Source organism: Rhineura floridana, chromosome 5, assembly GCF_030035675.1.
Source record: "Rhineura floridana isolate rRhiFlo1 chromosome 5, rRhiFlo1.hap2, whole genome shotgun sequence".
Lineage (NCBI taxonomy): Eukaryota > Metazoa > Chordata > Lepidosauria > Squamata > Rhineuridae > Rhineura > Rhineura floridana.
Genome location: NC_084484.1, coordinates 139,488,461 through 139,507,584, shown reverse-complemented (window position 1 = coordinate 139,507,584; position 19,124 = coordinate 139,488,461). Strand labels below are relative to the sequence as shown.

The following is a 19,124-nucleotide window of genomic DNA, read 5'->3' as shown; positions in this document are numbered from 1 at the left end:
TGGAAGAGAGAGCAAGTTATTTGTTTGTTTTTTTACAGTCAGTCAAGATCTATCTGGTGCTAGTCCCTGAATATGGTCAATACATCAATTTGCTTCCCTAAATTGCAAGCCAGATCCAAATCACAGCCTGAGCCTTCCGGGCATGTTATTGTGGACAACTCTCCAGTGGTATTGACAGTTGGTGCACTCAACAGCAAAGAATATGAAGTAGGCAACCCAGTTCTCTTGCCACCCTGCAGGGTGTGTGACACTGGGAACTTCTGTAATGGAAATGTTAGAAACAAGTAACCATTTTTAAAATAGAATACCAGGGCTTGGCTCATGCATATATAGGCAAAACCCAGGGCAGCACTGTTGGGTTGCTTTTAGGTGGCAGTATTTTCTAATTAGAAGAGGCAGTTTTAAAATTAGAGCACAATTTCATCATCACTGTGCAGTTCTCTTAATTCAGCAGTGCTATTTCACATACTTCTTGTCTGTACATGGACTATGAAGAGGATGATGATATTTTCTTTGCAAAATGGATGAGCAGTTTCTGGGGACATATTGTGACAGATGAACATGAAAAAGAGTAGAGCATACAGGAAACAGCAGACAAGATCATTTGGTGAAAGGAGAGCCTCCCTTCTGGTAAGACTGTAAGTAGTGGAATGTGAAGAGAAAGCAAAAAACAGGAGAGGAGTTCATAAAAAAGGATCATGCCCTATTGAATACATATGGTTGAATATTGGAGGGGAGAGTAATCAAATGCATAGCAAGATGTGAAGCCTAAATAACTTTAAACAACCAATATAAAAAAAACATTCACCCTGGAACTGCCTTTCGTTATCTCCCTTGGAATTCCAGTGCCCTTTTTAGAGATGTTCGGCATATTGGCAGAATAATTGTTAACTTGAAGAAAACCTTTTTTTTCCTGCTTTGGATTTTTTGGAGGTTATCTTATTATTGTGAGCCCAGTGATATTTTGAGAGAGTCAAGCTTGGGTGCCATCTATCATAATAGTTTTTTGAAGAAGCACAGAAACAAAAACACATTCTGGAGTTTTCATCAATTTACTACTGTTTTATTCAACTGACATATAGAGAACTTGGACTGCTTATTATTCCTGCTTATGTACAGGTTTTCTGTTGGTTGTTAAACTGTATTGAGACACAGTTTTGGATTGTTTTGTGTTTATCCATTCCTATTGATACATGGGGCTCTTACTGCTTTTTGTATCCAATTATATCATATTATATAGTTTGTGGTTTAAACTGTTTGTATGGAACTGCCATGCTTCATTCACTGACTTTTTATGGGACATCACCATTATCCAATCATTATCATCCTTTATTTTCATTATTTTCTGAGTCTCTAAGTCCAGCTTTTTTCAGAATGGAAGAACAGCACAACCTCCACAGGTGTAGATGCTTTTAAGACTACTCTTACATCTTTTAAAAGAATGGAGTGTTGACATGAGCAGTGGCATATTAGGAAAGCTAACCAATCACTTCTCAGCACACAATTATTATAACATTTGTGGTGGGCATTATTATGACCCCATTTTTATTATTTTAATCAATCTTTTAATTATTTCTAAAACTCCCAGCTTTTTAAAAGTGAAAGTATAGTACTATAATGCTATAGCAAATCTGCTTACAATAGAACAGCAAGGATTGGATGACACTCAGAGCCATGCATCTGGAAGCAACCATGGACATTCTTAAAAGGAATCTCAAGCTTACTTGCATAGAGCAATGATTACACGTGATATTCAGAAGAAGACAACTTTTCATAAGAAATATTTATCTTAAGCCTTGCAGTATCAGGGGAGGGATTGACAGGCAAGTAAGATTTTCCAATCAGGTTTTACCATGTGAGTTTGGGCATATCTTTATGGACAGAGTTACAACATTTATAGCTTGCACAACACATTGAGAGATGAACCCATTTCAAAGGAGCTATTATCTCCCACACAGTGCATGTGGGGGATTACCTCAGAGACTATAATCAAAGCACATTGGGACTTGTACAATAATAATAATATAGCAGCCTTAAACAGATCTCAATATATTTTTATTAAACCATCAAATGGAAATAAAGGTTGCCCCCCAAAAAAACATCCCACAAGCCTCCATTTTGCACATTGTGAGACGTACTACCTAAGGGTCAGTTATATTTGTTTTTTCACACTTTGGAATGAAATCAATTTTTTAAGATGCACGTGCAGGTACAGAAATACCTTGCATGCAAGTCTAGAGTGTGAACATATAGCGGGGGCAGAGGAGTAGTGATTGAGGGGAAGGACAAGAAAACATAGCACTAGGGATGGACAAGAAATTAGATTCAGTTTGGATTTCACAGCAAATCTATCAAATCCGAGATTTCCAAAACAATATGAGAACCGAAACACAGCCATCCTTCAAAATTCGCACCTACTCAAATTCCCCTATGCAGTTCACAACCAACCAGTGTTTAAAAAAATTCATGTTAGAGGAAAGTATGAATATATGTGAAAATAACATACAAAATGCATTATATTATGTGAAACTGCTTGCAAAAATGTGAACATTAATAAAAACTAAAACGTGTTTATTAGGAGAAGTTTTCACTAAAATGCTGGCGAATTTTCATGAGGACTTTTAAAAAAAATCACTGATGGCTGAAGAAATGTGGAGAACTGAATTTAAGATTGGAAAAATTAGAAACTGAAAAATTGATAGATCTTTCCATCCCTACATAGCACAGAAACATTCTGTCATGCACCACCCACTGGCACAGATGTGAAACAGCAGAATGCCTATGAAAAATATATGGACAATCACATGCCAAACACATACACAGAACAGATCTGAATGACCAATATGTGATATTAAGGTCCATCTGGAAGCACCTATAGTGCGATCAGACTTTCAGAAAGTCTTTGAGTGCTCTCAATCAGAGCAGCATAATAATAATAATATATCATCACCACCATTATCTATTCAATTTATACCCCAACCTTTCTCCTAAAGGAGCCTAATTGAAGGAATTAAGATATAGCTTTCTGCTTATGAAATCTGTTGCTGCTACACTTATGTACCAATATGCTGCTGTGCTGAGTATAAGATGCACAGTCTGAATTAAACTTCCACAAACAGGAGTGTGGATAGTCAGCAATAATGTAATTAACAGTGTTTCACTGACATTGTATGCTATGTCACAGAGATGGCATATAATGAAGATATATTTCACATAATATCTTGATACAGGAGTCTTCCATTTGCATGACTAATGTAATATGTGGCTGGAGACTTAAAAATCACAATTGCAGCCCTTCTGCAGGAGATATTTGAGAAGTTTTCACAGCTGAGATAAGTGAGCTTGCAACTATAATATACTGTTCACATTTGGATGATTCCTATGAATTTCCTGTGCAGCAGCTATTGAAGGACCAACCTAAAATGTAAGCAGTAAGAACTTTGCATAGTAATTCTCAGACTTGGTTTTCTATTTCTATAATAGAATGTTCTCTGTCTCAATTGCCCTCACATTTTGTCCAGATTACCCTGAATAGTTGTGGACGTTTAGCAATAACTGGTGGAGTATTTTTAAAAATAAATAAAATTTATCTTTTTTAGATCAATATCATTATTTGGACTTCCGGGAAGGGTGACTTCGCTTGTGCCTGCTTTTGAGACGGGCTCCCGCCTCAAAAGAAGCTTATTCAGATATAAATCAGTCAGAACATTTTTTATTTTGACTGATGAAATTTCTCCCGGGCAGGGAGAAACGTAGAGATCAACCTCAAAAGCCTGTTTTTGTTGGGAGGACTGGATTTCATTAATTTATGAGAAAAGGTCCAGCCAGCAATGCCGGATGGACTTCCGAACAAGCTCTATTTGTTTAATGCGATACGTTTATCTTTTCTTCAAAGAGAAAACAGACTAACAGGCAAGCACCCTTCTTTCTATTATTTTTTTTACTTGGTTTAAATTGTTGCAGCAAAAAGAGATTTGTCAATTTAATCAGCTTTAAAGAGCTTCTGGGTGAGCTATAACTCTTCTCTGTTATTCACGAAATTAACAGCTTATCTCTGTTTCTATTGCAAAAAGCTGTCCTGGAAGTGCATTCTAAAGATATACACAGAAGAGGGATTTCTATTCTGAGGAACATTATATTGTCTGGGACTATTCTCTTTTTGGTCTATTTTATTTTGACGAATCTGCTTCTTCACGACGCCGCTAACTGTTTTGATGCTGGGAACTAAATTTGTTTTGTATTCTTGAACATAGAGAGATAAGGCAGGCTGCTCTGTTTATACTGTGATGTCATCAAGCCTGGAATATTAACCCAATTGTTGCTGAAATAAGAAGTGGTTCTTCTTTATTTTTGTTTTGCTTTGTTTTCGTGGTTTTAAAAAATGGCAATCAAGAAAGTGGCTGAGAATCTGGAAGTAATTATGTTTCAGAAAATAATGGATGAGATTGAGATAACAAAACAAACCCTGCGACAGGGCAGTAAGGAGCTGAAAATTGAACTGAGCAAAATGACGCAGGAGCTTAAAGAAATAGGGGATCCTGTGAGAGAGGAGAATGAGATCAGAGATGAGAAAAGAAAAAATAAAGGGAAGATACAAGCCCTGGAGATTGGAACAAATGTGGAATTGGAAAAAGATCTGGAGTTTATGGATATTAGAAATAAAATCTACTGTTTGGAATTTAACGTTATCTCTGAAGAAATTAATGAAGATATTAGAGATAAAGTTATCAATGGCTTGGATAATCTTCTGGACTGGAATGACGTGATGGAGCTTGATATAGAGAAAATCTATGGAATTAACAGCAGCCATGTGACAATGGAAAAACTCTCAAGAGATGAGCCAGTGCATTTTGTAAAAAAGAAGAACAGAGATATGACTTTACAACAATATTTCAGCAACTTATTCAGAATTGATGGCAAGAAAATATTTGGGATAGAGGAAATTCCCATCAGACTCTTATTATATGACTATGGCTATGACAGCAAGATTATTATGGAATACTGATAATGGAAGATTGGACACTGAAATTACTGGACTTAACAGGACTATTGAAGATGGAAGATGGAATTAATAGGGATAATGGAATAATGGCTATTGAAATTATTGGACCTAACAGATTTTGATGAGATGGATTAATCGATATGTTTATTTGGACTATGGTTATGACAATAAGATTATTATTATTATTAACGAGATGGATTAATCGACATGTTTATTTGGAGAAAAATTGATAGATATACTTCTTAAAGAATTGAAACCTCTCTTTGACTTTTTGTGGAAAGAATAAAGTAATGTTTATGAGATTTGATGATTAATTAAGATAACTACTGGAGGAAAGTGATTTTATAATATAATTTAAGAGACAGGATTGTTATATATTGTAGACCTATAACTGATTTGATCTGCGACAAATGGGAAGTCAACATTTTATTTTTTTGTTTAATCATTTTTGTTTTGTTTTGTTTTTTGTCTTTGAATGTTTTATGATTTTGTTTTATATGTTTTATGAAAATTTGAATAAAAATTATTGTAAAAAAAAAAAGATCAATATCATTATTTGAGACATTGCATGCAAATCATACTTTTTCTGAACTTTGGGCACAATCCAATTGCTATTTACATTGGGCTGAGGGAAGTTGGATATGGTGAACCCCTGGTGTAAGGGGAGCTGGCAGAAGACGGTATAAGGCCCCAAAAATGGGCATTCCTGGGGCGTTTTGAAGGAGGGGGCAGGGGGACTTAAGCCACATCCAACTCATGTTGGGAGCACTCCTTCAGGTCCAATCCAGGCCAAAGTTACACCAGAAAAAAGGTTGGCTTAAGAAGGTAATTACAGTGGAAGTCTATGGAGAGTACTTACTCTCCGGTAAGGGTATTTGTGAGAGCCGGCTTTTACTTCCCAGTCCCCACATGCAGCTCCCAGCTGAGGTGGCACTCAGCATGCCTGGAGGCTCCCGAACAGCAATTGGATGCCACAGGCCTTCCCACCAGCTCCTCTTCCACTGGCTTCCTCTGATTTGGATTGCTCTGTCCAAATCATTTTAATCAGGGGTGCTGCAATACTTACAGAACCAAATCTAAAAGCATTAGCAGAGAAAGAGGTATGAGAGGTAAATAGGATGAGCTAGGAGGCTGCCTCTAGCCAGAAGTTCAAGATATCCAAGAGAAGTCCTGTCAGGTAGTCTCTGTGCCTCAGATAGAATCTAGTAGCTGGAGGCTGTAATGAGCTCTGAAAAGGTACACCAAGAAATACTCCCAGTCAGTGCCCAGTCTAAGGTAAAGAGTTTTCCTGAGCTAGCATTTGAAGACACCCAGAAGCAGCCAACCTGAAGATGTGCTTGGATATTGGGGAAGAAAGTGGCAAACTCTAGTTGCTAAAAAAAACATGATTCCATTTTCACTCTGGCACAACATTGGTACAACTGAAAAATGCAATCCTATACCCATGTTCCTTGGAGTAAAACCCACTGAATTCAATGGAACTTACTTCTGAGAAGACATGTATATGATTGCACTGTAAGCCGTTAGAAGGGGAATTTGGCTATCAAGTTGTAACTAGAAAAACTGACACTGCATAATACCTGAAAACAACCAAATAGAAATAAATAAATACTGACAGATTGCTTGGGGAGGCAATTTTGGAATAAATATCAACATATTTATGACTATATTTCTTTAAACTCCTTATGTTTATCAATAAAAATATCTTCCTTACGTGCAAGTATAAATTATATGCATTTAGAACCTGTGCTGAGGTTTGTCTTGCATTTTGTCAAGGGAAAGAGGTGATTAAAAACCATGTTTATAAACATAGCATTTTTCCTGGCTGCCTGACAGTACGTAGCACCAGCCAGAGATCTGGATCCACTTCAAGAATGTCCCCATGTAATTTGAAACCACCTGCCACAGCACCCCAGCTTTCCTAGTTCCTGTGCCATGAGGGGAAAGAAGTTCCAGCCAAGTTAGAATCCACCATTCCTGTTAAACTCTCACTGCCACAAGATGGAGGAATTTATTTTACTACAAGGGTGCCCTTCACCACTAACAGCCTAAACATTCCCTTGAGAACACCACCAAGTAGTATGGAATTTGTGGTCTTCAAATAATAGAGACTACAAGGTTCTATGAATTAAGATTAAAAGTTTATTAAAAGGATAAAAAATAGTTCTTAGGAACAAGGTACAGCACTGGAACAGTTGCAAGCGTACAAGCATATCCCCAGCTGGAGCAAAGATACAGTCAAATAAATATAGGGTTAAACATTATCCACTTTCCCTCCAGCTACAACATGGAATCATGACAGACTGGCAGTTCCTCTTACAATGCTAGCATGGCACAATTTGACATTCTTCAGCACGGCATTCATTCTTTTGTCTGAGATCACACCTTGATCTGCTCCTCATCCTCAGATTTAATGGTGATGCAAGGCCAAAGAAAGACCCTATTACCACCACCCACTGGCAACAATATTATCACACTTTACTCACAGCCTTTCATAGAGCCTCCTATCTTTCACAAACCTCCGTAAAATCTTTAGCACTGAACCCCAGAGACTCTTGTCCCAAAGGGTAGCCCACTCATCCTTTCAGCTGGTTCTCTAATATACCCTCTGGCTACGTAACTCCTTATCCACAAGTCCAAGGAACCATCTTCAATGATTCTACCACCTTCCAGACTGAGCCCCAGACAGGTGAGGTTTAACAAGTTACCGCCATAATTCTCAAACCAAGCTATGTGGCAATATTTTTTTTATTTATATAACACTGGCGAAAGACATGCTGTGAGGCTGCTTGGGCATGAGTGAAGCATCATAACTGTGCCTACTGTGCGGCTGTGAGGGCAGTGAAGAAGGCCTCTGCCATCATTGCATCCTCAAATAGCTGTCCAGTAGAGCTTTTCCATATTGTCAGGGGTCTGTTGACATCAACTCCAGGAAATGGAGCTTTAGACCCTTCAGAAGCCCACTGTGAATAGTTTGCAAGGCACTTTAAGGATAAAGTTGCTTGCTTCCATAGCAATCTTGATGCCCCCCATCCATATCTACTCTAGGCCCCAATGAGGTGTCCAGTGTGTCGTGCCCGGGTTGGGACTCAAGAACAGAATCACTTGATGAAAGCAAATCAGTTTTTATTAGAGTAATTTCCAGACATAGGCTTTTCTGCCTCATGAACTCTTAACACGACCCAAAACCCGCGGCATGGAAGAGAGTTGATAGAACAGAGTTTCAAGCCTTCCCCGTCCCTTATCAAGGGGGCTTTCGGGCCCGGATCCTCTCACTCCGCCTCAAACTGCCCACATCTACGCCCCTTCCCTCCTCTTTTCTTTGGTGCCTTTTTAACTGTCTTCGGGTGCGGGGCGATGGGGGGGCGACTGTCTCCTCCCCTTCTGATTCGGAAAGAATGGTGGGAAGTGGGGGGGTTGGCCCAACAATTCAGGCGATTTCTCTCTACCCTTCTCTGCAGCCGAACGACCTTGGTCCTCCTCCTCCCTCTCTGTCTGTAACTGCAGCACATTCCTAGGGGGGGAGTGTGTGAGAAACGAGTCTGTTGTCTGTTCAAAATTTTCCCCCTCTATCTGGGAAGCTTCCCCCTCCTCTTCAGACGCCTCAGCCCAGCCGCCCCCCTCTCCTAGCTCATTCTCAGAAACATCAGAACCATACATCCTGACATCATCCCCTTCTCCAAGCCGTGCTCCCTCCCACCCTGTTGGTTTGGGGCGATGAGGGAATTTCTCATGAAAGTCTCTACTAAAATGGGGGCGTGCACGTCTTCTGCTTTTTCCCAGGATCTGTCGGCTGGCCCATAATTCTTCCAATGGATTAGATACTGCAGCTGGTTTCTCCTTCTCCTGGAGTCCAGGATCTGCTCCACTTCAAATTCTGTTTGCCCCCCCACCAACATCGGTTCCCCTGGAGATTCGACCGGCCTCAGCTCACTGGGGGGGGGGCGGCCATCATTAGCCAGGAACGATGGAATACTGGGTGCATTTTAAAAGTCTCTGGCAACTTTAAACGAAAAGCCACTGGGTTTATTTGAGCCTGGATTTCGAAGGGTCCCACTCTCCTATCCTGCAACTTTCTGCACTTACCTGGCATGTTAAGAAAGCGGGTCGACAGCCATACTTGATCGCCCACCTTGAGGGGGGCCCCCTCACATCGACGTTGATCAGCAACTCTTTTGTATTCCCTTTTGGCTTCGTCTAGTTGTTGTTTCAATACTTGCTGGGCTGCCTGTAATTCCTGGAGAAACTCCTCGGCCGCGGGTACCGGCCCACTGCCTGAGCGGCTGGGAAAAGCTTTGGGATGAAATCCATAATTAGCAAAGAAGGGTGTTTGCCCCATGCTGGTGTGCACGGAATTATTGTAGGCAAATTCTGCAACATGTAGATAGGAAATCCAGTCAGTTTGCTGGTAAGATACGTAACAACGCAGGTATCTCTCCAAAACTGCGTTAAGTTTCTCAGTTTGTCCATCAGTCTGGGGGTGGTGAGAGGAGGAGAGCCTTAGCTCCGTTTTCAGCTGCTTCCAAACGGCTTTCCAAAACTTAGCTGTGAACTGGGTGCCTCGATCTGAGACGAGGCTGTCTGGCAACCCATGCAATCTATAAATCTCTTTTATGAACACCTTTGCCGTCTCCTTGGCGTCTAAAGCCCCAGAGCAAGGGAGGAAGTGGGCCATTTTAGTCAATGAATCCACGATCACCAAAACAGCAGTCATTCCTTGTGACCTTGGTAGATCGGTTATAAAATCCATGGAGAGATCCTGCCAGGGCCCCTTTGGAGTGGCTAGAGGTTCCAACAGCCCTGCAGGCCTTCCCGTGCTTGTCTTCTCCCTCAAACACACGGCGCAGGATTTTACATAGTTCTCAACATCTCTGCGCATTTGAGGCCACCAAAAATCCTTAGCTACATTTTGAATGGTTTTAAAAATGCCGAAGTGCCCAGCTGTGACATTGTCATGGCATTGACGCAATACTCTGAGTCTGAAGTCCCCTTTTGGCACATATATGGCAGTTTTAAACCACAACAACCCATCCCTCCAGTGGAAGCTTACTTCTGAGTCCGTGCTCTGCTCCATTTCCTGGATGTAATGTCGTATGTCTGGATCCCCCTGCTGGGCCCTCTTGAGCTCTTCTTCCCAGGACGGCTGACAGGCTCCTAACGTGAGTTTTTCCGGTGGGATGATGTGTTGGGGGGGGGTGTCGGCCTTTTCGTCTTTGTATTGGGGTTGTCTGGATAGGGCATCCGCCCTCTGATTTTTTGTATGGGAGTGGTACTTTATTTTGAAGTTAAACCTGGCGAAAAACTGCGACCAGCGTATCTGTCTCTGGTTCAATTTCCGAGCTGTCTGCAGGCTCTCAAGGTTCTTGTGATCAGACCGTACTTCTGTCTGATGTTGAGCCCCCTCTAAATATTGCCTCCAGTGTTCGAATGCGTCTTTGATAGCTAAAAGTTCCTTTTCCCACACAGTGTAGTTTTTCTCAGCATCCTTGAGCTTTCGAGAGTAGTATGCACACGGGTGCAGTTCCTTCCCACCCCTGTCAGGCTGTAAGAGAACGCCCCCAATCGCCCAGTCCGAGGCGTCAGCTTCCACAACGAAAGGCCGGGTCGGGTCAGCAAAGCGTAGGATAGGTTCGGAGGCGAACTTCTCTTTCAGGTCTTCAAACGCTCTTGTTGCCTGATCTGTCCATTGAAACTTCCCTTTTCCCCTTAAACAGTCTGTGAGGGGGGCGGTTAGTTTGGAGAAGCCCGGGATGAATTTCCTGTAGAAGTTGGCAAAGCCCAAGAAACGTTGCATGTCTTTCTTGGTGGTCGGTTGTCCCCAATCCAACACACAGCTCACCTTTCCGGGATCCATCTCCACTCCCCCTGCTGAAATTCGGTATCCAAGGAAGTCCAGGGAAGACAGGTCGAAGCCACACTTTTCCAGCTTGGCATATAGGTGATTCTCTCTCAGCCTTCCCAGCACAGTTCTCACGTGTTGGTCATGCTCTGACTGGCTCCTTGAAAATATCAGGATGTCATCCAGATAACAAACCACATACTGGCCCAAGAGGTCTCTAAACACTTCATTCATGAACTTCTGGAACACTCCTGGACTGTTACTTAACCCAAACGGCATGACCAGGTACTCAAATTGACCATAAGAGGTGTTGAAACTTGTCTTCCATTCATGTCCCTCCTTCATTCGGACCAAATTATATGCCCCCCTCAGATCCAACTTTGTGAAAATTGAGGCCGAACGCAGTCGATCTAATACCTCTGGAATTAGGGGCAGGGGGTAGCTGTTCGGGATGGTAATTTGGTTGAGGGCGCGATAATCATTGCAAGGTCGTAATTCACCCCCCTTCTTTTTCACGAAGAGTAGGGGGGCTCCTGCAGGCGACTGTGAGGGATGAATAAATCCCCACTTCAAGTTCTTTTCCAAAAACTCTTTCAGAGCTACTCTCTCTTGTTCTGTGAGGGAGTAGATTTTGCCTGCAGGAATGCTCGCTCCTGGCACTAAATCGATAGCGCAGTCATATGGCCGATGAGGGGGTAGAGTCTCAGCTTCAGTTTCACTAAACACATCCTCAAAGTCCAGGTATTTCGAGGGGAGGGTTACCTCCTTGACCTCCTGCACCGTTCCTGCTAGGGCTTTTATTGCTTTCTCTGGCTGACAATTCTCGTGGCAGTACTGGGACGTAAACCACATGATTGCTTCTCTCCAGGCTATTTTTGGGTCATGCTTTATCAACCATGGCATTCCCAGAATCACCTCAAAGTTAGACAGGTCTGACACACACAAGGAAATGAACTCTTCGTGCCCCGGGATTTCTAGCTTCAAATCCTCAGTGGCTCTAGTGACCCCCCCGGACTTTAGTGGTCTGCCATCTATCGTCTCCACCGATAAGGGGGCTTCTAGTTTCCGATACGGGATATGATGGCGTTTGACTAGGGCGGTATCGATGAAGTTTGTAGAGGCTCCACTGTCGATCAACGCTGTTGAGTTGAACTGCACTTCTGTGGAAGTTGTAATCCTAATGGGTAATACTAGAACTCCTTTTAGGGGGGATGGGTTAACGGAGGCCCTTTCCACAGCGCTGCCCCCAGTCCTCCGGCCTGCACTAGGACTGGGTGCTTCCGTTTCCCGACAGCCCTGTTCGGTCTCCTTTCAGTTCACAGTCCCTGGCTAGATGGCCTGGCTTGGAACAAATAAAGCAGAGACGTTCTCTGCGATGTCTGTCTCTTTCTTCCTCCGACAGCCTCGTCCGCGCCCCTCCCGAGCCGTCCCCCGCGTTGCCTGACGTCCCGGGGGTCGAAGGGATTTTACTGCAGGATACTGAGGCTGAATATTTTTGCACCTCTTGTTTTCTCTCTAACCGTCTTCCTTCTAGTCTGTGATCAATTTGTAGGCACAGCTGGATTAGTCCAGGCAAATCAGTTGGAGGTGCGACTCTGGCCAGCTCATCCAATATCTCAGCATTCAGTCCACTTCGGTACATAAACATCAGTGCTGAGTCATTGTATCCAGTCTCTTGGGATAAGATCTTAAAGGCATTGGTGTATTCCAGCACAGTTCCTTTTCCCTGCTTCAGGGCACTCAATTGCCTAGCCACCGTCTCGGCTCTTTGGGGATCCTGAAACATTCCGGACAGGGCTTGTATAAATGCTCCATACCTGCCCAGGATGGCATCCTTTCTGATCAGATAGGGGGTGACCCACTTGGCGGCTTCCCCTTCCAATAGACTGATCACAAATGCCACTTTGGCAGCATCATTGGGGAATTCTGCATCCTTAATGTCCAGGTACATCTCACATTGGGCCACAAAAGTGGAGATCTGGTCGCTCTGGCCCGCATATTTGGGTGGTAATCCAATTGGGATCTTGGCCACGGCGGCTGCAGGGGCTGCCCGCATTCGATCTATTGTGGATTTCAGGCTCTGGTTGTCCACTTTCAAGGTTCTTACCGTTGCTAACAGGCTTTGAACGTCCGACTGTAGGTCTGCCACGCTCGACCTCAGTAGCTTCACTTCTTCCGTCTCAGAAGTGGGGTTTACCCCCCCAGTAGCTCCCTTTTCCATCTTGTCACGTTCAAGTGGCGGGAGTAATGAGGGTTGAGTAGTTGGTTCTATCAAACTGTCGTGCCCGGGTTGGGACTCAAGAACAGAATCACTTGATGAAAGCAAATCAGTTTTTATTAGAGTAATTTCCAGACATAGGCTTCTCCGCCTCATGAACTCTTAACACGACCCAAAACCCGCGGCATGGAAGAGAGTTGATAGAACAGAGTTTCAAGCCTTCCCCGTCCCTTATCAAGGGGGCTTTCGGGCCCGGATCCTCTCACTCCGCCTCAAACTGCCCACATCTACGCCCCTTCCCTCCTCTTTTCTTTGGCGCCTTTTTAACTGTCTTCGGGTGCGGGGCGATGGGGGGGCGACTGTCTCCTCCCCTTCTGATTCGGAAAGAATGGTGGGAAGTGGGGGGGGTTGACCCAACAATTCAGGCGATTTCTCTCTACCCTTCTCTGCAGCCGAACAACCTTGGTCCTCCTCCTCCCTCTCTGTCTGTAACTGCAGCACATTCCTAGGGGGGGAGTGCGTGAGAAACGAGTCTGTTGTCTGTTCAAGATTTTCCCCCTCTATCTGGGAAGCTTCCCCCTCCTCTTCAGATGCCTCAGCCCAGCCACCCCCCCTCTCCTAGCTCATTCTCAGAAACATCAGAACCATACATCCTGACACAGTGCAACATCTGCTACAGCTTCTTGGGAAAGGTTTCAATTGATGCGTGATGACGTGGACAAGGTGCTTGTGACAATGCAGCCAGCAATTAACTAATTATTATTTATATTATTATTATTATTATTATTAATAATAATAATAATAATAATAACCCAGAACATTTCCTTCACACACATATATGTGTGCCTTCATATCATAGGTGGAATACATGAAGGAAATCTATGAAGAGTCTTTTATTTTGTGACAGATTTCTATATAAATACTATATTTTTATTAAATAATAGTTAATTGTTTTTACAGGGCAAACTTTCTTCCATCCGTATGACAAGAGTTCATGGTTCTACCAAGATGCTATCATCAGGCCACCTAAAGGGTTGCAAAGAATTGCAAGAAGAACAAGATACAAAATGACATTGTCATATGAAAGCATGCAAAAAAACTTCAAATGGTAATGCTTCCCAGGGAACAAGTGGACCAAACAGCAGATCAAACTCCATACAGCAATTTTCAGAATCCTTTGAGAGGCAACTGCATTTCAAAAACAAGCGCTCAATTTCTTTGGTAGGTACAACCATTTTTGAGTGGCATAAAACCCCTGAAGAAGTGCATATCTAATTTATGCTTTGTAGAGCCAATGTGGCATAGTGGTTAAGGTGTTGGACTATGACTTGGGAGCCCAGGGTTCAAATCCCCACATAGCCCTAAAGATCACTGGATGACCTTGGGCCAGTCACTGCCTCTCAACCTCATGAAAACCCTATTCATAGGGTCGCCATAAGTCGGAATCGACTTGAAGGCAGTGCATACATATGCTAATCTAATTTCATAGCAATGTATTTAGATTGAAGTTATTTAAATTATTTCTCCAAGCGGTGAAGTGGGCCGAGTATAAAAAGTGTTTATCCCAGTCACTACTTATACAGTATAGTGCAGTGATCTATATCATTTCCAGTTGGACAGCAATATGAAAGAACTCGTTGGTCTAGGTCAGGGGTGGAGAACCTCCAGCCTGCGGGCCAAACTTGGCCCACCAGGCCTTTCCATTTGGCCCACACCAAGTGTGGGAAGGATGTAGGGGCTTCAAAGGAACAATCAGAGTTTAAAGTGGGCTTCTCATTGTTCCTTTGCTGGAGCAAAGCATGCTTCCAACCATGCTTTGTTCAAGAAAGGGGAAGCGGTTTCCATTCAGTGGTAAGTGCTTCTCCCTCCGTGCGCTACTCCTTTTGTTGGTATGTGCCTTCAAGTCGATTACGACTTATTTATTTATTTATTTGTTGCATTTGTATACCGCCCCATAGCCGAAGCTCTCTTAAGGGGCCCTATGAATCACCAACCTTGAATAGCATCTGTCGTGAACCATCCTGTTCAGATCTTGTAAGTTCAGGTCTGTGGCTTCCTTTATGGAATCAATCCATCTCTTGTTGGGCCTTAAAGAGCCACATGGAGCTGCTTGCAAACGGCTTTGCAAGCCACTTCACGTGGCTCCTTTAAACCTCCAAAACCAGAAGTTTAAAGGGGCTGTGTGGGGCAGCTTGCAAAGTCATTTGGAAGCCGCTGTGCAGGTAGGGAGAACCCTCCTTGGGCAAGGTGTGATGCAGCTTCCAAAGGGCTTTCAAACAGCCCAGCACTATACTTTAAGTCATGACAATCAGGGCTTCAAAGCACATCATCACCTGATGTCACTATGATGACTGGTGATGGACAGGTGGGCAGACCCACCCACCTGTCAATTTTGGCCTACCAAGGAGTAGGCAGGAAATGATCTGGCTTGCTGGCCAGAAAAGGTTACCTGCCCCTGGTCTAGGTCAACCATGATGGCAACTAAATTTGGATGGCTTCTTCAGATATCCACATGAGCTATATTCCTCATCCATTTGATAATGCAATTATCCTTCTTCAAAGGTCCCTTTTTATATTTAAACTTAACTTGCCTCTGTCTTACATTAAATCAATATAAAAATATTTATACAATTGTAACATGAGTTTGGCAAGTTACTCCAGCAGATACCTGACTTTTACAATGCAAGTATATTTGGAACTGATGATGTGCAGTACTTCTAAATACGGAAATACAGATCCCTTCTATCTTTTCATTTCTAAACACTGTCATAACTTTATCGTTTGCAAATTTATTGATTTATGGCTTTTATACCCTGCCCTTTAGCCAAAAAGGTGCTCATAGTGACTTACAAAAATCAGTATTGAGGCAGTCCGTGCCCTTAATCTATCTAAAAAGACATGACATACAACATCAAAGGAATGGGAGGGAAGAGGGAAAGGTCAGTTCAAATACAAGTTTCTTAAAGTTACAGTTCTTATAATGCATGCTTACTAATATCACTAAAAACGCCTAGCTAGGATGTGGAGCTTTATCAAATGTGTTACGTTTCTCACAGTAGAGTATATTTTAAAGATGAACAAGATTTAGAGACTTTCTTAAACTTGGTGATCCAAATATTGGCATTCAATCCACTTTTTATCCTACAACATAGAAAATATATAGGGGAAGAGAGACTCCACTTCTGCCCTCTCCTTGTAATTTGTATCTAAGATAATGAATAAACTTTACTACTTGTGCTTGGTGAGATGCTTGGAATCAAGACAATATCACTGGAAAAGTGGTGGCTTTATGTCTCATGCTTTGAGAAAGTAGCAAGGTTGGGCTGACCTGTCAGCAGTCCTGGTTCCATCAGTGAGCCGGGTGAGGCATTGGCTGAGCGCCCAGGAGCTCAGAGCGGCCCCTCAATGGCCTCACCCCAACCAGTTTATGGATATTGCTATAATATCAATGATTTATTTATGTACTATGCCTGTTCAAAAATGTTATGTACTTTGCTTGTTTTTATCTCCAAAAAAGGAAGTGTGAAATGAGATTATATTAGAGAGACCCAAAGGTTAATTTTAGACGTGTGGGAGTGGTGTATCCATTCAATGATAAAGAAACAGCATTCACTATTTCAAAAGTTCAAAATATTGTATTGTTTTTCTTTGACAATAGGGAGTTTATCAGTCAAGATTTGTTTTACTTTAAAAGAGTAAGGGCAAGAGGGAGGAGGAGGAGTGTGGTTTGAGGAGGAAAGCAAGGGGACAAGGGGCCCACTGATAGCTTCTGCCCAAAAGCCTACAGAAACCTGGAGCTGGCCCTGACTGCCAGTGCTTCCTTTCTCTCAGAGCCTGTTGGTGCTCACCCCAATTAGATGTACAGGAAGTCAGGATTATAGGAAAGCCCACATTTTGGCTGACTGAAAAGTTTGACTCAATTACTGTAAGACAGAAGTGGCATAGGTGCATAGTTTGCATTTGATTTTTGTCACTTTCTAGACATGAACTATGCGCCTTGTTATTCTTTATTTTATTTATAAGATTGATATCCTGCCCTGAGATCACAAGTGTTCTCAGTACTAGTCATAACAATTTCAAATATGATAATGAATGCAGAAAATGAATTACAATTAAAATTACAGTCACCAGTCCATCTCTTAAACATTGTAATCAATATGGCCACGATGCCACATACATGACATCTACATTATGGGCACGTATTATTAAGTTTAATTTTCAGTGTTCTTTTTCTTTCAGGAACCTGAATGGATGAAAGAGAGAAGAGAAAGAGAAAAACTGCATGTTCCCAAGAGTAGATCTCATAAGAAAACAGGAAAAAAGAAAGAACCAAAGAAACAGCAAGGAGAACTCAAGGTGGAATTTGCAGCAGGAAAACATAGTTAATAATTCCTGTGACACTCAAGAATAAGAAGGAAATATGTTTGTATGAATTAGGATAGATTGACTTTTTTAAAATTCAAGGTATAAAATAGATTCTGACCTTAATTTTAATCTCTAAAATTGCAAGTATTAATTAAAGTATACCAGAGCTTAAATATTAAAATGAAAATAATTTATATTCCTTTGAAACTCTTTGGGTTGATCTGTTAATATTTTTCTTCATTAAATCATAGACACTGGTTTTGATCTAAACCAAAGTGAGAAATAAAGCGTCAGATATAACCACTCAGTAGAACTGTATTAATTTATAAAGGAAAATATAAATGAAAGCTCTTGTGCCAAACCATATAAAAAAGCTTTTGTTAATGCTGGAAGCTAAGCGGTAGGCTCATGAAAGGAAAAAAATTACCCATACATACAGACTTATACTTCATGCTTTTAAGTGATCCTTAAATTGTCTCAGCGATATAGTAAAACCTGTATATAGTCTCTTGTGTGAACAAATTGAGTGTTACTCGGGATATTCCATGTCAAATAGGAAATGTTGTTCACCTTCTTATATTAAAGTATTTTAAATATTCACCCCAAATAGCTGTATAAACTTAATTGTTTTGTATGTTAAAATTCTATATAAAGGGAACCACAACTACTGAACCCAAGTATAAACCCAACCACTTCTTGTGTCATGGGCATCAGTTATGCTTCCATTATTTCTTACACATCTTTGCTGCCTCGTTTTTTTCCCCCTTGAGAAATACTGTCATGCTCCTCTCTTGGAACAAGTACCTTTTCACACTACGATTCTTCTGTCGTTTATTACAATATCTTATCCGTTTCCAAAATTCAATGCCACATTGTTATTTCCAGAATTCCTATTACTTCTCGGTTCTAAACTAGATGTTTTGTACACCACCCAGAGGATTTCGTCAAAGGGCAATCTATAAATCAGGGGTATGGAATCTTTTTCAGCCGAAGGGCCACATTCCCTTCTAGGCAACAATCCATAGGTCATATGCCAGTGGGGGGAGGGATGAAAGGCAAAGGTGGGTGGGGCAATGCATATAAATTTAACCTTTGTACTATAGGTAAGTTTCTACACACACTCACACACCCCTCTCTGTCCTCTATTATGTTGAGCAATGTTGCTGAGTCATTCCCCGAGGTAGGAAGGGGTTAAAGATGACTACTCTAATGGTGGAGGCCACACAGCTGTGGCTTATCAGTTGGCTGGGCATAAAGCCTGCAAGCCCAGAACAGTATGTGTGGGGGGGTGATAGGAGAGAAGCTATGTACGTTGGTGTGTCTTGGATAAAGGGTGTTATTGCAAACAATTCTGAGTCGTGATTTCTTTGCTGAAGAGCGTCGTTACTCCGCACTGTGCCCTGTGCAACAAGAGCAGCTGGCTAGTTGGTTCAGGGCATATGAGCGCAACATATTAAGACAAGCAAGAGGTATTATCAGAGTTCGGGTAAGGGACGCATTCCACCCAGACATAAAAACACTCAAGGTGAGTGCAAAGCATGGGCAGTAGGGTGTGACTAGGAAGGGTGTGTGGCTTGGGCAGCGTTCCAAGGGCCAGACAAAAAGGTCTGGAATGTCACATTCGGGCCTGAGATTCTCCAGTCCTGCTATAGATGGAATGAATGAATAAATAAATTGAATGAATAAATGAAATAACTATA

At 42.1% G+C, this 19,124-nt stretch overlaps 1 protein-coding gene across 1 annotated transcript; it reads left to right on the top strand.

Moving 5' to 3' along the window:
* The first annotated feature begins 482 nt into the window (after positions 1-482).
* Positions 483-17,583, top strand: LNP1 (leukemia NUP98 fusion partner 1). The gene is given in 4 exon segments (XM_061629541.1): positions 483-571; positions 573-630; positions 14,020-14,280; positions 17,299-17,583. Coding segments are annotated over 4 exon segments (555 nt in total). The 3' UTR covers positions 17,446-17,583.
* Positions 17,584-19,124: the final 1,541 nt, after the last annotated feature.